At 36.2% G+C, this 25,745-nt stretch overlaps 1 protein-coding gene across 8 annotated transcripts in view; it reads right to left on the reverse strand.

The window, feature by feature from the left end:
* The window catches only part of KIAA1328 (KIAA1328 ortholog), a 321,215-nt gene that overhangs the window by 257,173 nt on the left and 38,297 nt on the right, over positions 1-25,745 (reverse strand). For all 8 annotated transcript variants that reach the window (XM_047697425.1, XM_047697424.1, XM_047697431.1 and 5 more), the window contains one exon: positions 19,073-19,188. In XM_047697425.1, the coding sequence (XP_047553381.1) occupies positions 19,073-19,188 (116 nt within the window). The remainder of the gene's footprint in view (positions 1-19,072; positions 19,189-25,745) is intronic.

A 25,745-nucleotide genomic window follows, 5' to 3' on the forward strand; every position in this document is an offset into this window, starting at 1 on the left:
CAGGACACAAAATCAACATACTGAAGTTGAATGCATTCCTTTATACTAGCAATGAAAAATTAAAATCTGAAAATATTTTAAAAGTTAATACAAATTAGAGGCAGCCGGGTAGCTCAGTCGGGGCACTAGGTGGCTTAGTCAGTTAAACATCTGCCTTTGGCTTGGGTCATGATCCCAGGGTCCTGGGACTGAGCCCCACATCAGGCTCCCTGCTCAGCAGAGTGCCTGTTTCTCCCTCTCCCTCTGCTGCTCCCCCTACTTGTGCTCTGTCAAATAAATAAATAAAATCTATTAAAAAAAAAAAAAAGTTAATATGCATTACCAAAAAAATTACTTAGGTAAAATCTAACAGAACATGTACAAGATCTATAGGTGAAAACTACAAAACACTCATTAAAAAAAGATCTAAATGAATTGAGAGATGTGCCATGTTCATAAGTGGGAAGATTCGACATTGTTAAGGTGCATATTCTTTCCAGTCTGATATATACATTCAACACAATCCCATCAAAATCCCAGTAAGCTTTTTGGTAGGTATCAACAAGGTGATCCTAAACTGATAAGGAAAAAAGGGAACTAGAATGACCAAAATAATTCTGAAAAAGAACAAAGTTGAAGGACTCATGTTATAGGATTTTAATGCTTATTGTAAAGCTAGAGTAATCAAAACAGTGTGAATTGGGAAAGAACAGACCCATAAATCAAAAGGACAGAAAGAGAGCCTAAAAACAGACTGATACAGAGTCAATAAATTTTTAACAAAGGGGCAAAGACAACTCAGTAGTAAAAAGACAGCTTTCTCAAAAAATAGTACCGAAACAAGTGAACATCCATATGCCAAAAAAAAAAAGACAAAATCCAAAACTGAACCAAGATAGACTTTAAGCCTTAAAAGTTAATTCAAAAGGGATTACAAACCTACCTGTAAAGCACAGTGACAAAACTTTTCAAAGAAAACATAGGAGAAAATATGCATAACCATGAATTTGATGATAAATTTCTAGATGCATAAACAGCATGAACCATGAAAGAAAAAAAATTCTTGGGGCGCCTGGGTGGCTCAGTGGGTTAAGCCACTGCCTTCGGCTCAGGTCATGATCTCAGGGTCCTGGGATCGAGCCCCGCATCGGGCTCTCTGCTCAGCAGGGAGCCTGCTTCCTCCTCTCTCTCTGCCTGCCTCTCTGCCTGCTTGTGATCTCTCTCTGTCAAATAAATAAATAAAATCTTTAAAAAAAAAAAAAAAGAAAAAAAATTCTTAACAATGGATTTTTCCATAATTAAAAAGACACAATTTTTCCATAATTAAAAAGACACTATTAAGGGAATGAAAAGACAGCCACAGACTGGACTGGGAGAAAATATTTGCAAATCATGTATCTGATAAAGGACTGGTATCCAGAATTTATATAAAATTTTTAAAACTCAACAATAAGAAAACAAACAATCCAATTTAAAAAACAGGCAAAAGAGGGTGCCTGGGTGGCTCAGTGGGTTAAAGCCTCTGCTTTCAGCTCAGGTCATGATCCCAGGGTTCTGGGATCGAGCCCCACATCGGGCTATCTGCTCAGCAGGGAGCCTGCTTCCTCCTCTCTCTCTCTCTGCCTGCTTCTCTGCCTACTTGTGATCTCTGTCAAATGAATAAATTAAAAAAAAAAACTTTACAAAAAAAAAAAACAGGCAAAAGATATGAACAGATATTTCATCAAAGAACATAAGACAGTTGGCCAATTAGCATATGAAAACATGACCAAAATCAAATGTCATTAGGGAAAGGCAAATTAAAAACCAAAATAAGCTATCACCGCACACCTATTAGAATGGCTAAAATCCAAAAAATTGAAACCACTCACAGTGGTTACTGTGAGTGAGAATGCAGAGCAAGAGGGACTCTTGTTCACTGCTGGTGGGAATGTAGAATCATGCAGCCACTCTGGGAAAGCATTTGGCAGTTCCTTACAAATCCAAACAGTTTTTACCATACAACCCTGCAAACATTCTCCTGGGTATTTACCAAACTGATTTGAAATTTATGTCCATACAAACACTTTCATGTGAATATCTATAGTAGCTTTTTTCATAATTGCAACCAAGATATCATTTAATAAACGAGATGAACAAACTGTGGTACATCTATAGAACAGAGTACTATTAACCGATAAAAAGTAACAGAGTGTATTGAGCCCTGCAAAAACACAGATGAGTACTTATAAGCAATAATGAGATGTTGCAGATATGAGATACAGTAAATGAGCTGTGCCTAGAGGTGAAAAGTAAGGTAGTAAGACAAACAGCAACCAATGCTCACTGGTAGAAATGACAGTGTGGCGACAGTAGAGCAACATTTGTAAATTACCGAGCAGAATAAATCTGAAAAAATGAAGGCAAAATACAGACTTTTTCCTAAATGCAAAAACAAAGAATTCATAACAACACCTGTTAATGGAAGTCTGTCAGGCAGAAGGAAGTGGTAACAGAAATACAGACTAAAAAACAGAAATACAGCTAAAAGTCGTAACTACCTGGTGAATATATAAGATATTTTTCTTGTTATTTAAATCTCCTTAAAGATAACTGATTATTTAACAAAAATAGTAAGGTGTGGGGAAAAAAATTAAGCTGTATCTTGACAACAGCACAAATGTTAGAAAGAAATGATACTATATTATGGTAAGGTAGCTAAAGTGGTATAACCATCACTGGAAGGTGACTGTTATTAAAGATGAATATATACACCTTGTAGCAACCATCAAATACCAAAAAGAATGGAGTGATAGCCTAATAAGCCAGCAAAAGAGATAAAATAAATTTTTTTAAAGATTCAAGTAATCCAAAAGAAGGCAGAAAAAAGGAAAAGAGGAGCAAATGGGACAAACTGCAAAATGACAAACTCACACATAACTGTATCAAGAATCACACAAAATGTAAACTAAATACCCCAAGAAGGGGCGTCTGGTGGCTCAGTCGGTTAAGCATCTGCCTTCAGCTTATCGAGCCCCATGTCGGGCTCCCTGCTCAGCAGGAAGTCTGCTTCTCCATCTCCCTCCACTGCTCCACCTTGCTCATGCTCTCTTTCTCTCTCAAATAAATATATAAAATCTTAAAAAAATACAGCCCAGGGAAAAGATATGGATATTAAGTTGGATAAAAAAGTAGGACTTACCTACTTTCTGGCTACAAGAAATGTGCTTTGAATATAAAGAAACAAATAGGTTAAAAGTTAAAAGACAGAAACATATACCATGCTAACACTAATCAAAAGAAATTGGAGTTGCTCAATAAATATTAGGCAAAGCAGAGTTTGGAACAAACTAATGAGGATTAAAAAAAATCATTTCATAATGATAAAGGGGTCAATTCATCAAAAAGAGATAAGAATCTCAAGCTTCTATGCACTTAAAAACAGATCTTCCAAATACAAGAAACAAAATGAATAGGATTGCAAGGAGAGATAGATCCACAATTATACTCAGGGATTTCAATTTCCTTTTCTCAATAACTGATAGAACAAGCAGATGAAAAACCAATATGCATATAGAAGCTTTGCATCACACATCTGACACGTGTAGGAAAATCCACCTTACAGCAGTAAATACGTATTTGCAGAATACACTCCTACACACAGTGATTCCATCCTATCCGAAGCTATGTACTGGGAAGTGAGAACTTAGACAAGAGAGTAAAAGCTCCACTGCCCATCTCTCTTACACAGAACACTCCTTGCTGCAAGGAATGAGTAAAAACAGTGCTATAATGTTAAAAGTGCAGATTCTGAAAAAATAAAGTCTAGCACAAGGCCGAAGACTCTGCATTTCTAACAAGTCCCTGGGTGTTGCCTTTGAAGTAGCAAGGCACTAGAAGATGGGAGGGAAAGTGAATAAAGGAAGCTAGGGTCACATTAGTTTTGCCCACTTGTAGAAAATCAGTGACAGATAAAAATGAAACATATTTTTCAGTGATTCTTATGTGGTTAGTCATGGTACAAAGCATACAATATGCATTATTTCATTTAATCTTCAAAACAACTCTTGTTTTGAATTACATATGTATATATATTTTATATATTTTACTTATAATTCTATATAAATATTTTATATATTACATATCTATATATAAAATATATATTGTTTATATTATACTGTATATTATATAATATTATATATTATAGTATATAATATATAAATAATACTATAATTATTTTCATTTTTCAGAGATGGAACTCTGAAAAAGATTCAAAGGTACAGTTATACACACACATCCCAGAGCTATCAAAATACCAGGCTTAGTAAAGCATAGGTAGGTGTTCAAAACACTAACTGGGCTCCATGGAAATTTTCTTTTCCCAACATTTCCCCTAAAATCACATCAATTTCAGATGTCTATTTATTTGAGTCCTCCCTCCCCTTCCTCAATGAAAGACCTAAGCAGAACCACAAAACTGAGGGAGAAGAACTGTCGCAAATACCACTGGACAACTGAACTTCCAATTATTACTGTAAATAGATACCATTAACCATCTTTTGGCTGACTATTCTATTGTGTTTAAAAAAGATGTTTAATATTTTAACTGAATAAAGCATAATTAACTGACACAAAATTAAAGGCGAGAGAGCTGAAAAACTGTAACATCCACAGTGACGTCAAATGTCAAATTAGACCTACTTGTATTCAGGTAGCTCCTCGATGACAAATGAGCTGGGGAAAGAGGAATGGGACATAAACTGACAATCTCAAGAAGGAAGCGATATTCTGTATTATTCCAAAATATTCTTTAAAAAAAAAAAAGATTTTATTTATTTACTTGACAGACAGAAATCACAAGTAGGCAGAGAGGCAGGCAGAGAGAGAGAGAGGAGGAGGCAGGCTCCCCGCCGAGCAGAGAGCCGGATGCAGGGCTCGATCCCAGGACCCTGGGATCATGACCTGAGCTGAAGGCTGAGGCTTTAACCCACTGAGCCATCCAGGTGCCCCCAAAATATTCTATAATGTACATGTATTGTCTTTAAAACCAGGAAAAAGTTGGTTAAAAATTTGTAATTGAATAAACATTAATTATCAAGTATTCTCGTGACTCTACTTCCTCAAATACTAGCATTAGTCATAGAGTTGAGGAAAGATTAACAGATACGTATTTGTAGTATCTCCAGAGGCCAGAAAATTCTAAGAGTAAGTACTGTCCTAGTAAATGATGAAAAAATGAAGAAAATCTATGCAGTGAAAAATCAAATTCCCTAAATTAAAGTGTCCTTGAACAGGTGTAACACAGTGAATACCAAAGAGTCCCGGCAGCTTAGCAGAACAGTGGTGCTCAGGCAACTCACAGTGCTTGAGGTTTATTTCTAAGTACCTTCATCATCTCTAAAAGGGAAGTGGTAGTTGTGTTGCCCCAGCTTTAAAAAAGAAAATAAGTATAAACAAACATGTAATGTCCTCCTGTCGACTTGGCACTTTATGGGAAATATCTGATTTTTTTTTTGAATTTTTAACTTTACAAGAAATCTACAAAGAAACTGCCCCAAAACAAAATTTAGAATTATTTTATCCTAAGTCAGGGCTTGGAAACCAATCACATGGCACTTAACTCACACTTCTTTTCCTGTCTTAAGGTTAGTAAAAGTTCTACTACTTATCAAATTAAGTATCATGGCACTTTAAAACTGAACAGGCAGATGAAACTTTCACTTCAATATTAAGCCTCTTCCCAGAAAAGGTACAAATGTGGATGAGGAGGAAAAGCAAAATGGTATGTTTTAGCAACAGGGAGTGTATTTCTAGTTTTGTGGCAAACTGCACCCAACCAAAAAACTTTGTCACTGAAGAATGTAATCATAAATAGTTTTATAAATGGCTGAAAATATTGCCTTGCTGAGAAGTGAGGCTAGCTTTTCAGAATAAAAAAAAAAAATGCACCTATGTCTGTCGATCAACAATGTAGGCTACATTTGCCCTTGATAGAAGGGTATGACCTATGTTTCCTTTTCAAAGATTTATTTATTTATTTGAGAGAGAGAGAGAGAGAGAGAGAGGGAGGAGGAGCAGAGGAAGGGGAAGAGAGAAATTTTAGCAGACTCCGTGCTGAGCACAGAAGCCCAGTGTGAGGCTTGATCTCACGGATCATGATCTCAGCTGAAATCAAGAGTCAGATAAAGTCACATTGAACGCTTAACCAACTGCGCCATCCACGGGTCCCATGACTAATGTTTTCAATATGATAGGTGAAGATTCTATCACTGTGAGAAGTCCTAATTGCAGACTATGTAAGAGATGATATGGAAAATTCATGAAAGTTGGGGTAAAACCAATAGTTATGAAACTGCACCTCTATTGTAGTTTCTTCACAATCCTTACCACATTTTTTCACTAACAATTCCCTAAAGAACAGAAGTCCTTGCAAAAGTTTCACTTGCCTCTTGACCTGTTAGGCCAAACAACATTTCTATGCAAATAATCTTTTTATGCTATATGGGTTTTATGCGCATCAGTTCTAATATATTTTTAGCAAGTAATCTGGGGCAAGAATCCTTAGAGCTGCTTGTTTACCCTGTCTTGCCAGATTGCCAACCTTGCGCTTTGAACTTTGCAAAGTTAGCTCTGGTATAGCAGGTCCACTAAGAGTCAACAGTGAAATGATGCCATGAGCTGTCAGAACATAAGAAAAGAAGGGGCTTCAAAAGATCAAGAAGTGGCAATACCTTCAGAATGGGAACCAAAAAGACCTGAATCTACTCTCAAGACAATCCTTCAGTGTATTGCTCTGATTTAAGATTTTCCAGCCATCTACTTGACAACATTCACAAAAGCATCCACAAACGGCGCAAAAACAAAATCTGATCGTACACGCAGTCCAAAAGGCAAGGAGTTCTTTCATAAAACCTGTCCTGCCATATTAATTCTGTTATCTCACTGACATGCTCTTGGCCTCCCATCCTGCACCCTTCCCCTACCAAGTGACTCATTTTTTTTCATACTGAACATCTCCTAAATGCATACAAAGAGCTTAGATGCCAAGAGCATTAACATAAGTTTCCACCATGAGGTATTACAATTCAGTGTAAGAAACAAAAGGAACAAAATTATAGAGAATACTTTCAGAACTAACACTGTGGTTTGATATATTCAAAGGCACTGAAAAATGTGCAACACATCAACCCTGCAGAAGCAGAATTCTAAATATTCATAACGAACAAGATCTTTACTAAGACTCACCTCCTCAGTCAAGACAACAAACTAACCCTAGTCAGGTAGACAACTATTTGTAATGAACGAAGCATTTTGAAGAGAAAACCAGATGATAACATTTAATCCTGAAAGTTTTATTTCATAAACCTATTTAAATGGAGACAGACTCTTTATCTAAAAGTGCAGATTTTTTTTTTTTTTAAATTTCCTTCGCCATTTGGGGGATGGAAAAGCATCCCTGATTTGTATATTAAAGCACAAGCATCTGTCCTACTGATGATATTCTAGGGAAGCACATTAGCATAAAATTTAACGATGTCAAATAAGTGGATGTGAAATAGGGACTGCGTAAAGACACTATTTCCAAGGCTGACAGAAACATCACTGTTTAGAAATGCAAATGAAACCATTATGTTCAATAATTATATGAAAATATGAACAGTTCAGCATGTTTTCCAGCCCTGATGGCGGTTAATGGGATGTACGCTTATGTAAATAACTACTATTAAAGCTAATGCTGAAAAAAACTAATAAATTCATACTAAAGCAACTGATTTAGTATGCTTTTAAACCCCAGCAGTGCTCACTTATTAGAAAAGAGTGCATTATTATGTTTAGAACTCATTACTGCTACAAGTCACTGCAACTCCATCAATTACCATGCATTAATGAAAATGGGACACATACAAAAAAAATTATTGCCTCTCAGCAGTTTTCTTTAAAGACAAAATCTAGGGGTATTACCATCATGGGGCCTTGTAGGGAACTTATCCACACTATAATCTTTATTACTGCAACAGTACTCCCAATATCATTACCCCAGGGTATTTTGATCATAAAAAGGGCTAACCTTCATGTAAAAATATCAATATTTTACAAGATTGACCATTTAACATCAATAAGAAATGTTTAATATTTGAATTTTGGCACCTGGTCCCTTTTTTTAAAGGGAGGCGAAGAAATGAAAATAAACAGAGGCAGTTATACCAGTACAGAAGATAAATGGTTTCATTCAAAAATGTTCCCTGATCTAACAGATAAATGAGGTCTACATTCAGTTCTACATTTATGTCTCAGTGAATTCTGTGGAAATAAGGTATTGGACTTTTAAGAACAAACCTAAAATTCCCTTTTTGGCCACAAGATGGACTTTCCTGTGATACATTAAATATTTAGTACAAGAAATTAGGAAGCTAGAAAAGCCTTGTAGTTAAGAATTCAAGTTTAGCTAACACCTAGGAGTAAGGAAATGCTGACAGGGCAGGAATACAAACATAGAAATGCCTTTGCTCTCACTCCACTTTCACAATTTATTCTGTTTAACATATGTAATTAAAGTGATCCTCCACTGTTTTCTAGCATTCAGAAAAACACAAAACACCTCAGTACCTACTAAATGTGAAAACATTTGCTAAATCTCAGACGCAGACTTGTTATATTTCAAGAGTACATGTTTATTTCAAAAGTCTAACAGTCATAGCAGTCCAAACATTTGCAGTTTTAGCTCTCATATGTTTATTCATCTCCCAAGAAGCTTCTACTACAATTTAGATATAGTATCACCAGGTGGTGGTAGACTGCTATGATCTTGCAACCCCAGCAATGAAGGGTAAGTTTTCCCCCCCCGAAGTCTGGCAGAATGACTTGGGCATTACAATTCATTCATGTAACCATTATTTTTTGAGTACATACTGAGTACTAGGCACTACACTAGATTCTCTGTGTATAACAGTGCACAAGACAGAAAAGGTGTCCCAGGAGGGAAACAGACAATAAATAAGTAGATAATAGACTGTCAAGTGCTATGAATAATCAACACCCATTTACAACTTAAAAAATTAAAAAAAAAAAAACAAACCAAAAAACCAACCTCTTAGCAAACTAGAAAGAAAACAAAAATTCTTCAGTGGGATAAAAGGCACCTATAAAAAACCTATAGCTAATATTAATCTTAACGATGAAATACATCGTTCCCCCTAAGACATAAAACAAGGCAAGGATGTTCTCAGTCATCACTTCTACGCAATACCTAACTGAAGGTACTGCAATGAAGCAAGAAAAGGAAATAAAAGGCACAAAGATGAGAAAGAACTAAAAATGTTTTTATTTACAGATGCCATAATTGATTATAAAATCCTAAGGAATCTGTAAAACTGTTAAAATTAACAACTGACAATTTAGCAAGGTCAAAAGATGGAACCAATACACAAAAATCAATTATATTTCTAAATTCAACAGTTACAAATTGAAATTAAAACTAAACTGAACCAACTTTTCAAAACCAGCAGACTCCCTCCTGCTGACTAAAATGAGCACGAGTGCTGACGCTTGGAATGCCAAGTTAAAAAAGTGTGGCTCCCTAAAACCCATGGGGTCAGCGTACCTGCCCGAAACTGCCAAAACTCACGTGTTCTTTTACATGGAAAATAAGTATATATCCTGTTTTGATTACTGTTACTTTGGCATTTCTTGTTACACACAAAAAAAGTTTACTCCTGATACAGATTCATAAAATAACTTTAAGGATGCTCCACCCACTCTTAGCCTTTTCAGCTTTGTTTCTGCGTTATTTTCCTTGAGATCTCTTCTCTGCCGTGGAGATTCCTTAGCAATTCCTGACTGATTTCTCTTGGCAATTAGCTTTCTTAAAAATGCTTTAAAATTTTTAAAGACTGTTCCCTCGCAAAAACACTTTGCTTCAAAAAAATATATAGTCTCTTTCAAAATTAGGTATCTAGTTATTCTCTGGACAAGAGAACTCTACATGTGGACTCTAAAAGGAAAAGAAAAATCTTCAAATATAGCATCTGAAGTAAAATATTTGCAAGATTTATCAACTATGCCTTTATGTCTATTTTGTATGTTGTAAACTTTTTCAGGGCAAGGAAATATTTTTGTAAATCTTAAATTTTTATAGAACATTTACCGTTTTGAAAAATCTGCATATTTTAGCTCATTTGATCACCTTATGTGGTGAGATTATTAACATGTTGAAATTAAGACTCACCGAGGTTTATCCAAGGTCAAACACCTAGTTTAATGCAAAATTAGGTCAAGATTTCAAGTTTTATGATTCCGGTGCTAGAGTGTTCTTGATATACAAACTGAGATAAGTCCATATTTGAGACTTCTGGTCTCTGATTAACTGAAATTTTACAAAAAGGATTTTCATATAATTTTTAAGGATCAAAAAGCTGCCTTAGCAGCATAAAACACTTCTCTGCTGTTTCAAATAACTACATAATACTATAAGAAGATATAAATGCTATGACACCGCTCAATGATTACACTTACCTTCAAACTAAAACTTCCTCTCATTTCCTTAGCCTCTAGACTGCTTAACTCATCCTTGTGCTTTTAACATTGATGCCTTGGGGGTATCATCTTGAGACAGAGGCATCTGGCAACTTTTTCCTGCATTAGACTAGCAGCTGTTTTGTCCCCATAGCATAGAGCCTCTCTTCTCTATCGTCAAACTTCGTCTAGTGCAAATTTCTCACTAGGGCAATTAGTATTCCTAACCTTCTTTTCTGTTGGTTTCGTCTCCTATTTACTCTTTTGCCTCTTGCCATTTCTCCTGTGTTTATCAGTTTTTGTGCGGAAAAAGGTCTTCTAAGTATGGCCCCAAAATAAAAACACACACATCCTAACAACTAGTTGAAAACTGACCAATAGGAACACAACAAATATCTTTAGATATTTGGATTTTCTAGGCTACATTTATTTAGAAATTCAAGGACTGCTTAAGATGGTATTGACACAAAGGACTTTCTTCAGGATTTAAGAAAGCAGCTCAATAGATTAGGATTTCTGTATTAATAAAAGGCCATCAATCCTTACCATCTATCAATAGGGAAAACTATTTCAGATTTCAGTTAACTTCTGATCATTATATAACTATACAATAATTACTATTTCTGAAAATGTAGAGCTTGGAAATCCAGAATCTTGGGTATAACTATGAAAATAAAAAAGGAAATGTTATTGTATAAGTTTCTAACTGAAGTGAGGATATTACCACCTGAATCATTTAGACATTCACAAATGTTTAAATGACTAGGCCATACTAAAGTTAAGAACACTAAGACAAGTTTGCTACTGCTTAAAAATAAAGTCATCAACTACATTCTTCAAAACTAAGGCAATTACAAGCTGTGGTATGGCAAATGGATTTAGCTGAAGAGATTATGTCAGAATAGCCCTTTAAAGATCAGTAATGTAAAAGACTAAACAAAATAACGAACTCTCCTGAACAATAATTATTATGAGACTGACTTACTAAAGGTCTCGTTCTTCATGCAAGAACTACTGAAACTTTCCAAAGTAATTTTAAAATGTTAAAATGATGGTTTATACGGATGTTAAGCAGATTTAGTACTGTTTGGTCAGTGCAGAACTATCACTGAAAAAAACTTTTTTAATTAAAGAGTTGTACAAAATAAATTTTTTTTTAAAATCCCAGTGTTACTCATTATAAAGCAACACTCTGGGGGTGCTAAGCCTCCACATCTGGAGCCTTCAAAAAGCCAAAGAAATAAAAACACTATCAAGATCAAACTGGAGAAGTAAAGCTGTTTGTTTTAATATAAAATGGGTACAAACCACAGATATTAAAAGGATCTCAGACATTAAGAAGGTGGAGAAATCCCTAAAAGCAAATCTCATAAAATAATACAAATCATATTTTAAAAATAATTATTCAAAGTGCATTAATGCCCAAATAGGAGAATTAAAAATAAAGGAAAATGATTAGAATTAATATCTGAAAAAACAATAATGTTTAGAAACACTACCCTTGTATAGGTATACTGCAATGCCTTTTCATCTTATACTTAGAATAAAGAATAAAAATACCAAAGAACTAAGTACATATTAAATACTGTCTAATTCTGCTCGGGCTGCCATGACAAAATACCACAGACTAAGGGGTTTAAACAACAGAACTTCATTTTCTCACAGTTCTAGAGCCTGGCAAGTCCATCAACAAGGTCCTGCAGGGTTTGGTTTCCAGTGAGCGCTCTCTTCCTGGCCACCTCGATGTGTCCTCCTAAGGTGCAAGGCTGGGAGGGGGGAGGCAAAGAAGGATGGAGAGAGAGATCTCACCTTCTCTTCTTACAAGGCCACAGTCCTACTGGATTAGGGCCTGACCCTTATGACCTCATTTAACCTTAAGTACATCCTAAAGAACTCTCTCCAGACACAGTCACATTGAGGGGACTTTAAACATAGGAATGTTGGAGGGACCCAATTCAGTCCACCACAAATACTAAAATAATAAATGCATACGTAAACAAACAAATGAATCTTGCTAAACCCAGAGTAGAGGGCAAACAGACTGAAAAGCACAACTGCATATCTCAATACTCCAAAGCATGTAAATTTAGCAGTTGGATAAATTTATCAGTATTTAAGATTTGTTTGATTTTCACAGAAGGACTGAAAATCAGAAAAAGTACTACAAGATAGAAAGCAAATTTTAATCATTGGCTGGCACATTTGTTCGTCTGACATATAAATATGTTCAAAACTCTCTTCCAGCCTTAAAACAAACTAAAAAACATTCCTTCAAATATTGATACCTCTTTGGCTAGACAGCATCTCCTTTTCTTCACAGCTTTTACTTTCTCACCCATATTCAGACTTGAGTCTTAGATTCAAAGCCATTGCAAACTGGTTTATTCCCCTAAAATACCAGTGAAGTGCTCCTACATTCAATGACTTGTATAATGCCACAATGGTATAGAGTAGCTGATCCAAGACTCTGATATAAGCTTACTTATTAAAAATCCAATACTGTTGCAAGAATACCGCAGTTGCTTAAAGAACCATTAGAAACACAAGTTAGGGCAGTTAGTATAGGTATAAATTCTTGAAGAATTCTAAAAGCCAAGTACTATATAAAAAAAAAAAAATGATCAGAGAACATGTCTTAAAGAGGTACTAAAGAAGAAAATTAGAAAATTAATAAAAGGGGGCGCCTGGGTGGCTCAGTGGGTTAAAGCCTCTGCCTTCGGCTCAGGTCATGATCCCAGGGTTCTGGGATCGAGCCCCGCATCGGGCTCTCTGCTCAGTAGGGAGACTGCTTCCTCCTCTCTCTCTGCCTGCCTCTCTGCCTACTTTGCGATCTCTATCTGTCAGATAAATAAAATCTTAAAAAAAAAAAAAAGAAAATTAATAAAAGGAGCAATGACAAAGAAATAGAAATAAACTGTAATAAGCAGGAAAAACTAATGAATCTTTTGTACCTCATATGTAGGGACCACACCAGGAAGGCATAAAAATTAAGGTCACGGGATGCCTGGGTGGCTCAGTTGGTTGGACGACTGCCTTCGGCTCAGGTCATGATCCTGGAGTCCCAGGATCGAGTCCCGCATCGGGCTCCCGGCTCCACGGGAGTCTGCTTCTCTCTCTGACCTTCTCCTCGCTCATGCTCTCTCTCACTGTCTCTCTCAAATAAATAAATAAAATCTTTAAAAAAAAAATTAAGGTCACATATGTTATGTGATATCAGTAACTGAGTGTTTAAACATCAAAATTAAGAATATCCATTTGATACTTTGAGCCATAAGAAGCCACAGAAAGGGATTAAAAAGCCAAGTGATGTAACAAAAATAGTCCTTAAGAAAAATTAACCTGACAGCAGTGATGAAAAGAAGTGAGTTAAGGACAGCGGAGAATGAGACAGTGACAAAAGGATACCACAAGTGTAATGGCAGAATGCATGGACATGCCCAAGGAAACAGCAAAAAAACAATGGGCTGAGGATTTCAGAGGGAAATGATAAAGGCTTGGTGGCCAAATGAAAAAGCCAAAAAGAAAATCTAAGGAACATTCTACATGTGTAGATTTCTGGATAACTTAGGTTAAGTACCAAAAAAAATTTTTTAAAAGCACTATATGAATATAAGCAATTTTCATCAGATTGTGCTTTAACTATAAAGCAAGTTGCAAAAGTAAGGCTTCTCGATATCTGTAACATTCACTGCTGCAGAGATAATTCGGTATAATGGAAAGCCACTTGGTGTCAAAAGCTTTCATTCTGAAATATAATAGGTCGTTTCAGTCACTTCTCCAGACCTGTATCTTTACCTGTAAAATGAGAATAAGAGTATCTGCCTCACTTAAGTGTGTTATTGTGAAGATTAGAAAGTACATGTGAGGGGCGTCTGGCTAGCTCAGTGGGTTGAGCATCCAACTCTTGATTTCGCTCAGGTCATGATCTCAGAGTGGTGATCTTGAGCCCTGCCTCGGGCTCTACATGGAACACAGAGTCTCCTTGTCCCTCTCCCTCCCCTTTCCCCGCCTCAAACAAATAAAATCTTTAAAGAAAGTAGTAAAATAAAAAATAAAAAGTACACGTGAAAGTGCTCTGTAAATAGAAAACTAATATACAAATAGAAGATGTCTTACTAAAATAAAAGAAGTACCAGAAGTACTAAGAAGTAACAGGGGGTAAAAATTTAACGTTATTTCAAAGCCTCAGAATTATCACTATGAATGTTAGCTACTGCACTACATTTATCATACAAAGGCCTTGAGATATATCTAGGTGGGCAGAGTTCTAGACTGCTTGCCTTTTCAGTTCTTTTGTGGTTTTTAATAGTTTTCCTAAGAAGTCCCCTGTCAGCTTAAAATCTGTCAGTCCAGTTTCTGGGAGAGGAAAGTCAGACCTGGTTTCCTCTCAGTGAGGACCCAATAGGAGTAAGCAGTAAAGAGAAATTACGTCTCGCACAGAAATTAGAAGATAAAGCATAGAGCAGATCACTTTCACTCTCCCAGTAGGTCTCGAAACTGCCTAGGTACTTGTATAACCCGATGAAAGCCATCAGAGCCCCAGTGAAGAAAGACAAAGAAATGAGAAGGCATTATTAGTTATCCACATATCGTAGAAGAAAACAGAGACTCAGAACTAAGTTCGTTAATTTTTCAAAGTTAGACACTAGCTTTTCAAGGCTAGATAGTTTACCAGCACTAAAACAGGATTTTGTCTCTAAAGCCACTATACTTCTCTATCACTTCCCTTGTTCTGCCAGTTAAAATAGCAAACATCAGACTTTACTTTCCTTCTGTAAGCTTTGGTATCATCCTGACCTGAGACATATGCTCTGAAAATACAATTAGCTCAAATATTAATCAACTTTTCTAATGACTACATTTTCTGTGTCTTAAACTATTACCTGCTAATATGCTTCAGAACGATTCCAATTGGACATATTTCTAAGTTTCAGATTTATCTCTCCTTTCATACTCATTTAGGTAGGCAAAAATCTACTAGGTTCATCAGACTGCTTGACTTGGTGAATGGCATATTTATTCACAAAGTTCTCAGGAAATAAGCTTTGTTCAAAGACTGAAAATTACAAGAATTTTTATGTTTTAGTAATAAATTCTCTATTCACTGTTAAGAACAAATCTTCAAAAGCCTGGTCCAAATGCAAACACATAAAATATCTTTTCTCTTTTCACCAAGGGACTGGTCTATGTTCGTATAGCCATAAGCCAAGTTATTAGAACTTTTAAAACAAAAAACCTTAAATTTAGTATAACACGTCTTTAAAATTCCAAAAATCTGAATTCACACAGTTCCTCACACAGAAACAAATTGTAAAATGACCTAATATTACCTGATTTCATGTATATGAAAGAGTCTGAATCACTCATGTATGATAGGTAAATGTATCTGTAGTTAAAATTATATTGTTTTAAATGATAACCTTGTTTTATGTTTCTAAGTTTTATAGGGTTTTATGTACTGTAAAATCATCTATATTAACCTTTGACAGGTTTATGCTAGTAAAGGAGATTTGTACCTGAGCAATCTACTTGGAATAAAAACCATGGGTGTCACTGTTTTTTAAATCATATCTTCCTCTCTCCCTTCTTCCACAGTTCTACAAATACCACCTATCATTTGGTGATTCCAAAAAACCTTCAATTTTTCAATTTCAATTTTTGATAATGGTCTCACACCAATCTTCATTCACAATGATAATAAATGCTCAAGTCAAATCCTTTCATATCATATGTAAAATACTTCCAACTGTGACATATGTCTAAGTCTTTGACTTTACTGACACGCCTTTTCCTTTTTTTTTTTAGCATATAAGACAGATCAGGGGTCAGTAAACTTCTGTAGAGCCAGAAGAAGTACTTTAAGCAGGGCAGGCCACGGGGGTCTTTGTTGCAACTACTCAGCCAGCAGCCACAATGCAAAAGCAGCAGCAGGTAACACAGGAATGAATGGGCTAGATTTAGCAGGCACCCTACTGGATTTGGACCCTGGCAGTAGCTTGCTGATCCCTGAGCTAAGTGATTGGAGAAATGAATAATTGGGCTACTACAATCACCTGGGGTATCTTACTACTTAGACTAATAGAGGAAACCATTCATAGCCATGCTGAATTTACACTTCAGCACTAAACCCATGACTCTTGACCAGAGTGCTAAAATAGCTACACATCTTGATTAAGCACACTACCATTAAATAAGGCCTTCATTTTGGCCAGGATTTCAAACTTGTCTACTATCTCCGTTTCTTACCTTATTTCCCCACTTTATGCCAATTCCAGTGGACATAATACTAATTTTTTTTTTTGGTCTCAGGAAGGCCAAGGCATCATCACCTCCTCTCCCTTTTATAGAAAGAGGCTTCTATTTCCCCTACTTCTGTTACCAGACTGTAAAGGAAAATGCCCACTTTATCAGCCCCCCCAGCTTAGCATGGCCACATAATAAAGTTCTGGATAATAAATATCTCATGAAAGACTGCTGGAGTTTGGGGGCGGGGTGGGGGGGGGAGCAGGGTGGGGACAGCCTGAGAAAAATTTCACATTTTTTTTAAAAAAAGGAGACTGAGTCACAACTGCCAGAACTCCTTCCTCCGTCTTCTCCCTGCCCTAGGGCAAAGATGATATCTGGAATTAGAGCAACCATTCTGCAACCATTAGAACAAGCTAAGAGAACTGTGGAGATCCAGTGCTGAAAACTTTAAGCCACTGAAGCAATACCAGAGGCCACTTATCTCCAGAGTTCTTACGTAGGGGCACCTGGGTGGCTCAGATGGTTATGTCTGCCTTCCGCTCAGGTCATGATCCCAGGGTCCTGGGATCCAGCCCCGCATTGGGCTCCTTGCTTGACAGGGAGCCTGCTTCTCCCTCTCCCTGTATTGCTCCCCCTCCTGCTTGTGTTCTCGCACGCTCTCTGTCAAATAAATAAACAAAATCTTAAAAAAAAAAAGATGCTGTAAAATGAGAATTTTTGTTACAAATAAAAATATTCCTAATCTACCTTTTCTTGGAAGTCCAAGTCACTATTCCTTGTGACAAGTGAAGAACCAAAGTGGCTGAGCAGTTTATTGTGAGTTCTGACTAAACAGCACTACTTTAACCCAGAGAGAGAAAAGTAGCAGGAAGAAAATCACAAAAGCGGGTCTAACCTGAGAGCTAACAGCCTAGTACAATAAAGTCAATGAAGGCAAAGAAAAGAGAAGATCCAAGATAATTACTCAAATGCTAAAAGTTATAGAAAAGAAATAATTGAGAAAGTACACCTTTAGAATTGTAGGCAAATAAACTTTGTCAATGTCCTGCTCAGCGAATTGAATCAGAAAATTTTGATTATATTAATTTCCAATTGTGTATTCCCACTTTTTGATAAAACAAAGAAATTCAGAACTCATTTTTTACCTTTACATTTTTTTAAAAGATTTTATTTATTTATTTGACAGAGATTACAAGTAGGTGGAGAGGCTGGTAGAGAGAGAGGAGGAAGCAGGCTCCTTGCTGAGCAGAGAGCCCCATGTGGGGCTCGATCCCAGGACGCTGGGATCTTGACCTGAGCCGAAGGCAGAGGCCTTACCCCACTGAGCCACCCAGGTGCCCCTACATTTACATTTTTTAAATGTTTTTTCCCAAGTGAATTATTTATACCTTTACGTTTCTATTTCCCTGGTGTTCACAAAGGTAGAGTTATTGTCCATGTATGGTAATTTTAACACTTGAAGAGCTTTTGAAATAATTATTAGGGATGAAGTTAATAATGATATTGCCAATATGGGCACGGGTTCCTTCAAGTATTCATATACTAGTTTCGCTGGCCAATCTATCACCCTAACTTTAAGGATAGTCACTTCTCTTTTATATCAATACCACTGCAAAAACATCCAAAGGTAAGTAGCCCAGCCAAAAGAAACTTCAGAAATATGCTTATTTTAACTTGCATATACCTTAACATATAATTCTTAAGTTAAAATACCAGCTTTTATTTTACTTTCTTACAAATAGTGCAATATATATTACATACACACACACACACACACACACACACACTCTCACACATACACCTCTCTCTCTAGTTCTTAAACCCAATAGTCTCCTCCTCCATGAGAATTTTCGTGTATTATGCTGCCATGTAAACACTTACCAATTATGACATCTACAAATTACAATGGTTTTTTTTTTTTTAATTTTTATGATTTCAGAGTAGAATTCCTTAGGGCTGTCAAAGCTTTAGCTAGAAAGAATGCCAAATACAAAGAGGTTTCAGGCTGTTAGAGCAGTGCAATAGAATTCGGTAAAGTTCCAACACTACATTTTAATGCCCAAATTTCTTATTGTCTTTTTTAGTTGACAAATATGTGCTCTGCAGCAGAACAGCAGCGGCAGAACAGCTGGGTGGCCGTATCAAGCACAAAGGAAGCAACAGCACATGCTGTTAAGTGTCGTTTTGATTGCCTAAAAATGGCAGCCCATGCAGATTTATTCTTATTCTTATTCTTATTCTTATTTATTTATTTATTGTTATAAATTAGAACAATTATTTCTCTGGAGCTTACATTTTCTTCATGAAAGAGTCAAACTTCCTGCACATTAAAAAAGAGGACTTTCAAAAAGGATATCTTCCCTTTCTTTGATGATCAGATCATTCTGTTCTTCCAACTGCCTGATCTTCTTCTCAAATGATTCCTGCTCGGCTCGGAATCGTTCTTCTGTCACTTCCTTTTCCTCACTTACTCTGAAATACAAAAATGAAAAGAAAATGCCTATGAGAATAAGAAAATATGTGCCTACAGCTGTCGTCTACCAAAACCAGATTTCTTCCAGAGGTGTGCTGTTATCTTCAGGGATAATCTATATTTGGCTTTTTAAAAAAATTAACCTCTCATAAGGCAATCTTGCATACCTTTGTGATAAAATATGAACCGGATTTTTATATCAAAAATGTTCCCAATCATCAGATATATCTTAAATATGGAAAGTCCAACATAGAATATAAGTTTCGAATTGTAATCCAGGACAGAAAAATATCCAACTTTTAAAACACAGTTTCATTTCTCATCAAAAGAGACACAAATAATTTATTTTGATTTGAATCTTTTTCATATTTTTATTTAAATCCTGTCAATGAAATAAACAATCTATATTTCTCTTAAATATTTCATATATACACACAGGTAATTAATTTTATTCTTTTCCTTGGTACTGATATCCGCATTCCTCAGTAGCATATAAATAACCAGACTAGAATAAAAAGATGGCATTAACATAAAAGAAACTACAACTATTCTTAGTCCAAAAAGAATTACAAGTGTTAAAAAAACACTGACCAAAAAAATCTGTATCTTTAATGTTTAACTCTGAGAAGTATTCCAACTCAGTATTATCAAAAAGAGGTGACTTCTGACAGGAGGACAGGGGGGAAATTTAAAAACCCCAATTAAACAAGAACAACATTAAAACTTATTTTAAAATGACAACTCTATTTCTCATGTTACTCTGTGCATAGAGATGTTTGCCCCGAATTTTTCTGTGACTCTTTCTTATGCCTCCAAAGAGAGTACAACATTTATCTTACAAGATCACACAGCAATATGTGTAAAGGAAATCCACGGGGACTCCTTTGAGCTCCAGAATTTACTTCCTTCCAGACCCCAGCTCTACTACAGCAATTTCTGAATAACATGAACTCCGCAGCCTTTTCTTTGTTGCTAGCCTTCTGGTGGAGATACTTGAAATCAATGAAGTAACAGAATGAAAATTGGATTTTTGAATGTTTGAGTTGATTACATCTTGTCTTTGAAATAATCTACATGAAAGAGCATGGCACACAATAATGTTCAAAAAAGAGGTTTATGTTTTCTTGCTCATCATCACATTAAAATCATTTCCCCCAGCCCCTATTATTTATGTCTAGCATACTATTAGGCCCATGAATGGGACTCAGGCCCTTCCTTCTAAGAGGGTAACCTGAAACAGAAAACAAGTATAAGGAATCCAGACAGTTAAACAAATAAACACATGAGGATGATTTATCCCCTGGTCTCAGGTTCTCCTGCCTCCATGGTTGCCATCCCTTTCCAAGGTCTTCCCCTTTATTGCTATTACTCTCAAGCACACTTGCCCTACCTTTGGAAATAATTCCTGCTGCCTCTCAGTCTTTCTAGAATTGTCAAACATTGGAACCATGAATTATTTTCTACCATCTAAATCTTCAATCTGTCAGACTTCTGAAACACTTCTGAAACATCTTTGCCAAGATACTGTCCAAATCAAGTAAACCCCGAAAGTGCAAAGTGGAAAACGATGTACACATGGGGACATGAGAAAAACTGTGCTTACTTCTCTAAACATCATTATTCTCATTCATGAAGAATAAAGCTAGACTAGACAATTTTTAAAATTCTCTCCATCTAAATTCACTACTATAAATATCCTAATACTGTACATACATCCTTTATAAATATGGAGAGCATTCATAAAGGAATAAGAAAGAAGTTCTCAAACATTTATTCAAGACACAAGGCATACAATACTATAATCTAGGCAAAACCTATAGTCATAGAATGAGAGAAAAAGTAGTTAAGAGAAATACTAAAAAGCATAAAGATGTAAAATTTGGCATAACATAAAAAGTGACAAATATGTAGGATTAAGCACAAAATAAAGATGAGGGGCACCTGATTGGCTAAGTCAGAAGAGCAAGCAATTCTTGATCTCAGGACTAGAGTTTGAGCCCCACCTTGGGTTATGAAAGTAACCCAAGAAGAAGTTACTAAAAACAATGAATAAATTTAAAAAAAGTGATAATATATCTTATATATCTATTATATATATATCTAATATATCCATATAAAATATATAGATAGAAGATAGATAAGATTAAAGATTTTATTTATTCGACACAGAGAGATAAAGAAGAGGGAACACAAGCAGGGGGAGTGGAAGAAGGAGAAGCAGGCCTCCTGCTAAGCAGGAATCCTGATGCAGGGCTTGATCCCAGGACCCTGGCATGACCTGAGCCAAAGGCAGACACTTAGCGACTAAGCCACCCAGGTGCCCCAGTGATGCTATATATTGTAAGGAGAAAAAAAGCATGTCAAGATGAGAAAATATGTAGCAAAATCTCTCTCTGTTTAGACTGATAAAATCTTAAAGATATGACTAGAGAGTAAAATTCCTAAGGAGACAAGAAAAGATTTATTTTCATTTAATTATTAAAAAATATTTACTGAAAGGGTGCCTAGGTGGCTCAGTTAGTTAAGCATCTGCCTTCAGCTCACGTCATGATCCCAGAGTCCTGCGATCTAGACCCTGTCAGGCTCTGCTCAGTGGGGAGTCTGTTTCTCCTCCCTCTGCCTTTGCCCCTAACCCTGCTGGTGTTTGCTGGTGTCCACATACTCACTCCCTCAAATAAATGAAATCTGTTAAAAAAATATTTACTGAATGACTAGTATAAAAAAAATAACAAAGTAACTTTAGTCAGTTATGGGGTATCCAAAAGGAACATAAAAATGGCTCACCATCATTTCAAGACTATTCATAAAGGCCCCTATAAATATAAGGAATGGACCAAAGATCTGTTTTGTCAACAAGCATTGCTCCAGGGTCAGAAAAACAGTAAAAAAAAAAAAAAAGAAAGAAAGAAAGAAAAGAAAAGAAAAAAGTAGAATGCCAAGTTTACCTTAACATTAAACTAAACACAGAGATTATCTCTAGAGCCTGCCAGGTCAAAACATGTAGGTATTCATCAATATTCACTTACTCCCTTTGTTGGGTCTGAAGGAGATTCATGAAAACTCTAAAGATCACTTGAGGGCAGAAATGCTTATAGATATAATCTCACAATGCCAGAGTCTACAATGAGCTTTTCCCAAAACTTAAGCTACTCTGTCTAGAAAAATCACTCTTCTAAATTTAATTTCTGGAGTATGTTTGAAAAATTTGTTGCTGTACTGTTTATACAGGGCTCCTTTGTTTTAATCTCTTGTTATGCTGCTATGATTAGACTACTCTTAAGCAATTATTATACTCTAGAAGGCTATAAACTTAAGCACAAAGGGTAACACTTCTTCTGCAGACCTATCTAAAGATATGTATGGCTTCGTTGTGGCCTATTAGCCTACTTAATACGAGCGCATATATTAATACAACCTTTAAACGCAGAGGACTTGCCAATAAAATAGCCTCCAGATTTGATATCTACTCTGAAATCTGTCTTTTTAAATTAATGTTCAATAATATTTCCCTGGAGGTGTATGTACAAGAAAATATCTGGTATCATGATCTACATTTTCCATCAAAGCATTCTCAGACCACAAAGTAATATAAGAAGACTTAATCCTCTATCTCATGTGGAGAACAGAAATTAGTTAATTAAGAAAATGAGAATCTAAATACAGGGAAGGGAAATATTTGACCAATAGGATTAAAAAGTTAAAAAGGACAACAACTTTGTAATATAACGAAGTTCAGAATTGTGATGCTCCCACTTTGTTTTACAAGAGTGCTTTGGCTATTCAGGGTCTTTTGTGGTTCCATACAAATTTTAGGATTGTTTGTTCTAGCTCTATGAAAAATGCTCGTGGTATTTTGATAGGGATTGAATTAAATGTAGATTGCTTTGGGTAGTATAGACATTTTAACAATATTTGCTCTTCCAGTCTATGAGTATGGAACGTTTTTCCATTTCTTTGTGTCATCCTCAATTTCCTTCCTAAGTGTTCTATGGTTTTCAGAGTGTAGATCTTTTACCTCTTTGGTTAGGTTTATTCCTAGGTATCTTATGGGTTTTGGTGCAATTGTAAATGATACTGATTCCGTGGTTCTTCATTCTGCTTCTTCATTTTTAGTGTACAGAAATGCAACCAATTTCTGTACATTGATTTGTTATCCTGCAACTTTGCTGAATTTGTGTATCAGCAAATTTTTGGTGGAGTCTTTTGGGTTTTCTATGTAGAGTATCATGTCATCTGCAAATAGTGACAATTTTACTTCTTTCTTGCCAATTTGGATGCCTTTTATTTCTTTTTGTTGTCTGATTACTGAAGCTATAGTCATCAAGACAGTATGGTACTGGTACAAAAACAGACAAATAGATCAATGGAACAGAACAGAAAACCCAGAAATGGACCCACAATTATATGGGTAACTAATCTTCAACAAAGCAGGAAAGAATATCTAATGGAAAAAAAGACGGTCTCTTCAACAAATGGTGTTGGAAAAACTGGACAGCAACATTCAGAAGAATGAAACTGGACCAATTTCTTACACCACACACAAAAATAAATTAAAATGGTTGAAAGACCTAAATGTAAGATAGGAAACCAACAAAATCCTAGAGGAGAATTACAGGCAGCAACCTCTCTGATCTCTTGGCCATACCAGGTTCTTACTAGACGCATCTCCAGAGGCAAGGGAAACAAAAGCAAAAATGAACTACTGGGACTTCATCAAGATAAAAGGTTTCTCCACAGCAAAGGAAACAATCGAAAAAACTTAAAAGGCAGTCCATGGAATGGGAGAAGATATTTGCAAATGACATATCTGAAAAAGGGTTAGTATCCAAAAATCTATAAAGAGCTTACCAAATTCAAACACCCCAAAACAAATAATCTGGTTAACAAATGGGCAAAAGACATGAATAGACATTTTTCCAAAGAAGACATCCAGATGGCCAACAGACACATAAAAAGATGCTCAACATCACTCATCATCAGGAAAATAAGTCAAAACCACAACAAGATACCACCCTGTACCTGTTAGAATGGCTAAAATTAACAAAGATGTTGGCGAGGATGCAGAGAATGGGTAACCCTCTTACACTATTGGTCAGAATGCAAAATGGTGTGGCGATTCTGGAAAATAGTATGGAGGTTCCTCAGAAAGTGAAAAACGGAACTACAACTACAACTCAGCAATTGTACTACTGGGTATTTACCCAAAGGATACAAAAATACTGATTTGAAGGGGCACAGGCATCCCGATGTTTATAGCAGCATTATCAACAATAGCCAAACTATGGAAAGAGCCCAAAATGTTCATGGACTGATGAACAGATAAAGAAGATGTGGTATGGGGCTCCTGAGTAGCTCAGTTGGTTAACCAACTGACTTAGACTCAGGTCGTGATCTTGGAGTCCCAGGATTGAGTCCCGCATCGGGCTCCCTGCTTGGGAGGGAGTCTGCTTCTCCCTCTGACCCCTCCCCCTTCTTATGCTCTCTCTTTCTCTCATTCTCTCTCTCTCAAATAATTAAATAAAATCTTTTTTAAAGAAAAGATGTGGTATGTATATACAATGGAATATTACCCAGCCATCAAAAGGAGTGAAATCTTGCCATTTGCAATAATGTGGATGGAGCTAGAGTGTATTATGCTAAGCAAAATAAGTCAGTTGGAGAAAAACAATACCATATTATTTCACTCATATGTGGAATTTAAGAAACAAAACAGATGAACATATGGAGGGGGAATAAAAGAGAGAGGGACACAAACCATAAGATACTCTTAACTAGAGAACAAACTGATGGCTGATGGAGGAGAAATGGGTGGGGGATGAGCTAAATGGGCAATAGATATTAAGAAGGGCACTTGTGGGGCGCCTGGGTGGCTCAGTGGGTTAAAGCCTCTGCCTTCGGCTCGGGTCACGATCTCAGAGTCCTGGGATCGAGCCCCGCATCGGGCTCTCTGCTCGGCGGGGAGCCTGCTTCCTCCCCTCTCTCTCTGCCTGCCTCTCTGCCTGCTTGTGATCTCTCTATCAAATAAATAAATAAATAAATCTTTAAAAAAAAAAAAAAAAGAAGGGCACTTGTGATGAGCACTAGGTGTTATGTGTAAGTGATGAATCACTGAATTCTACTCCTAAAACCAATATTACACTACATGTTAACTAACTAGAATCTAAATAAAAACGAAAAAAAATGCATCTACTTAAAACTGGCTGTTGGGGCACCTGGGTGGCTCAGTGGGTTAAGCCTCTGCCTTTGGCTCAGGTCATGATCTCAGAGTCCTGGGATTGAGCCCCACATCAGACTCCCTGCTCAGCAGAGAGCCTGCTTCCCCTTCTCTCTCTGCCTGCTTACTTGTGATCTCTCTGTCAAATAAATAAATAAAATTTAAAAAAAAAAAACTGGACTGTTAAAACGGTTTCCTTCAAAAACTTCTACAAAATGTACTCTTATCTGTCAAGAAGAGAGAATTTATATCCTTAGAGTTGGATGGTCAGGCTGAATATTGTGCCAAAAGTACTGAATTTCTTTGAAGTCTTATTTTTTTGCTTAAACATCTCTGCACATT

This window comes from Lutra lutra, chromosome 12, assembly GCF_902655055.1.
Source record: "Lutra lutra chromosome 12, mLutLut1.2, whole genome shotgun sequence".
In the NCBI taxonomy this organism is placed as follows: Eukaryota; Metazoa; Chordata; class Mammalia; order Carnivora; family Mustelidae; genus Lutra; species Lutra lutra.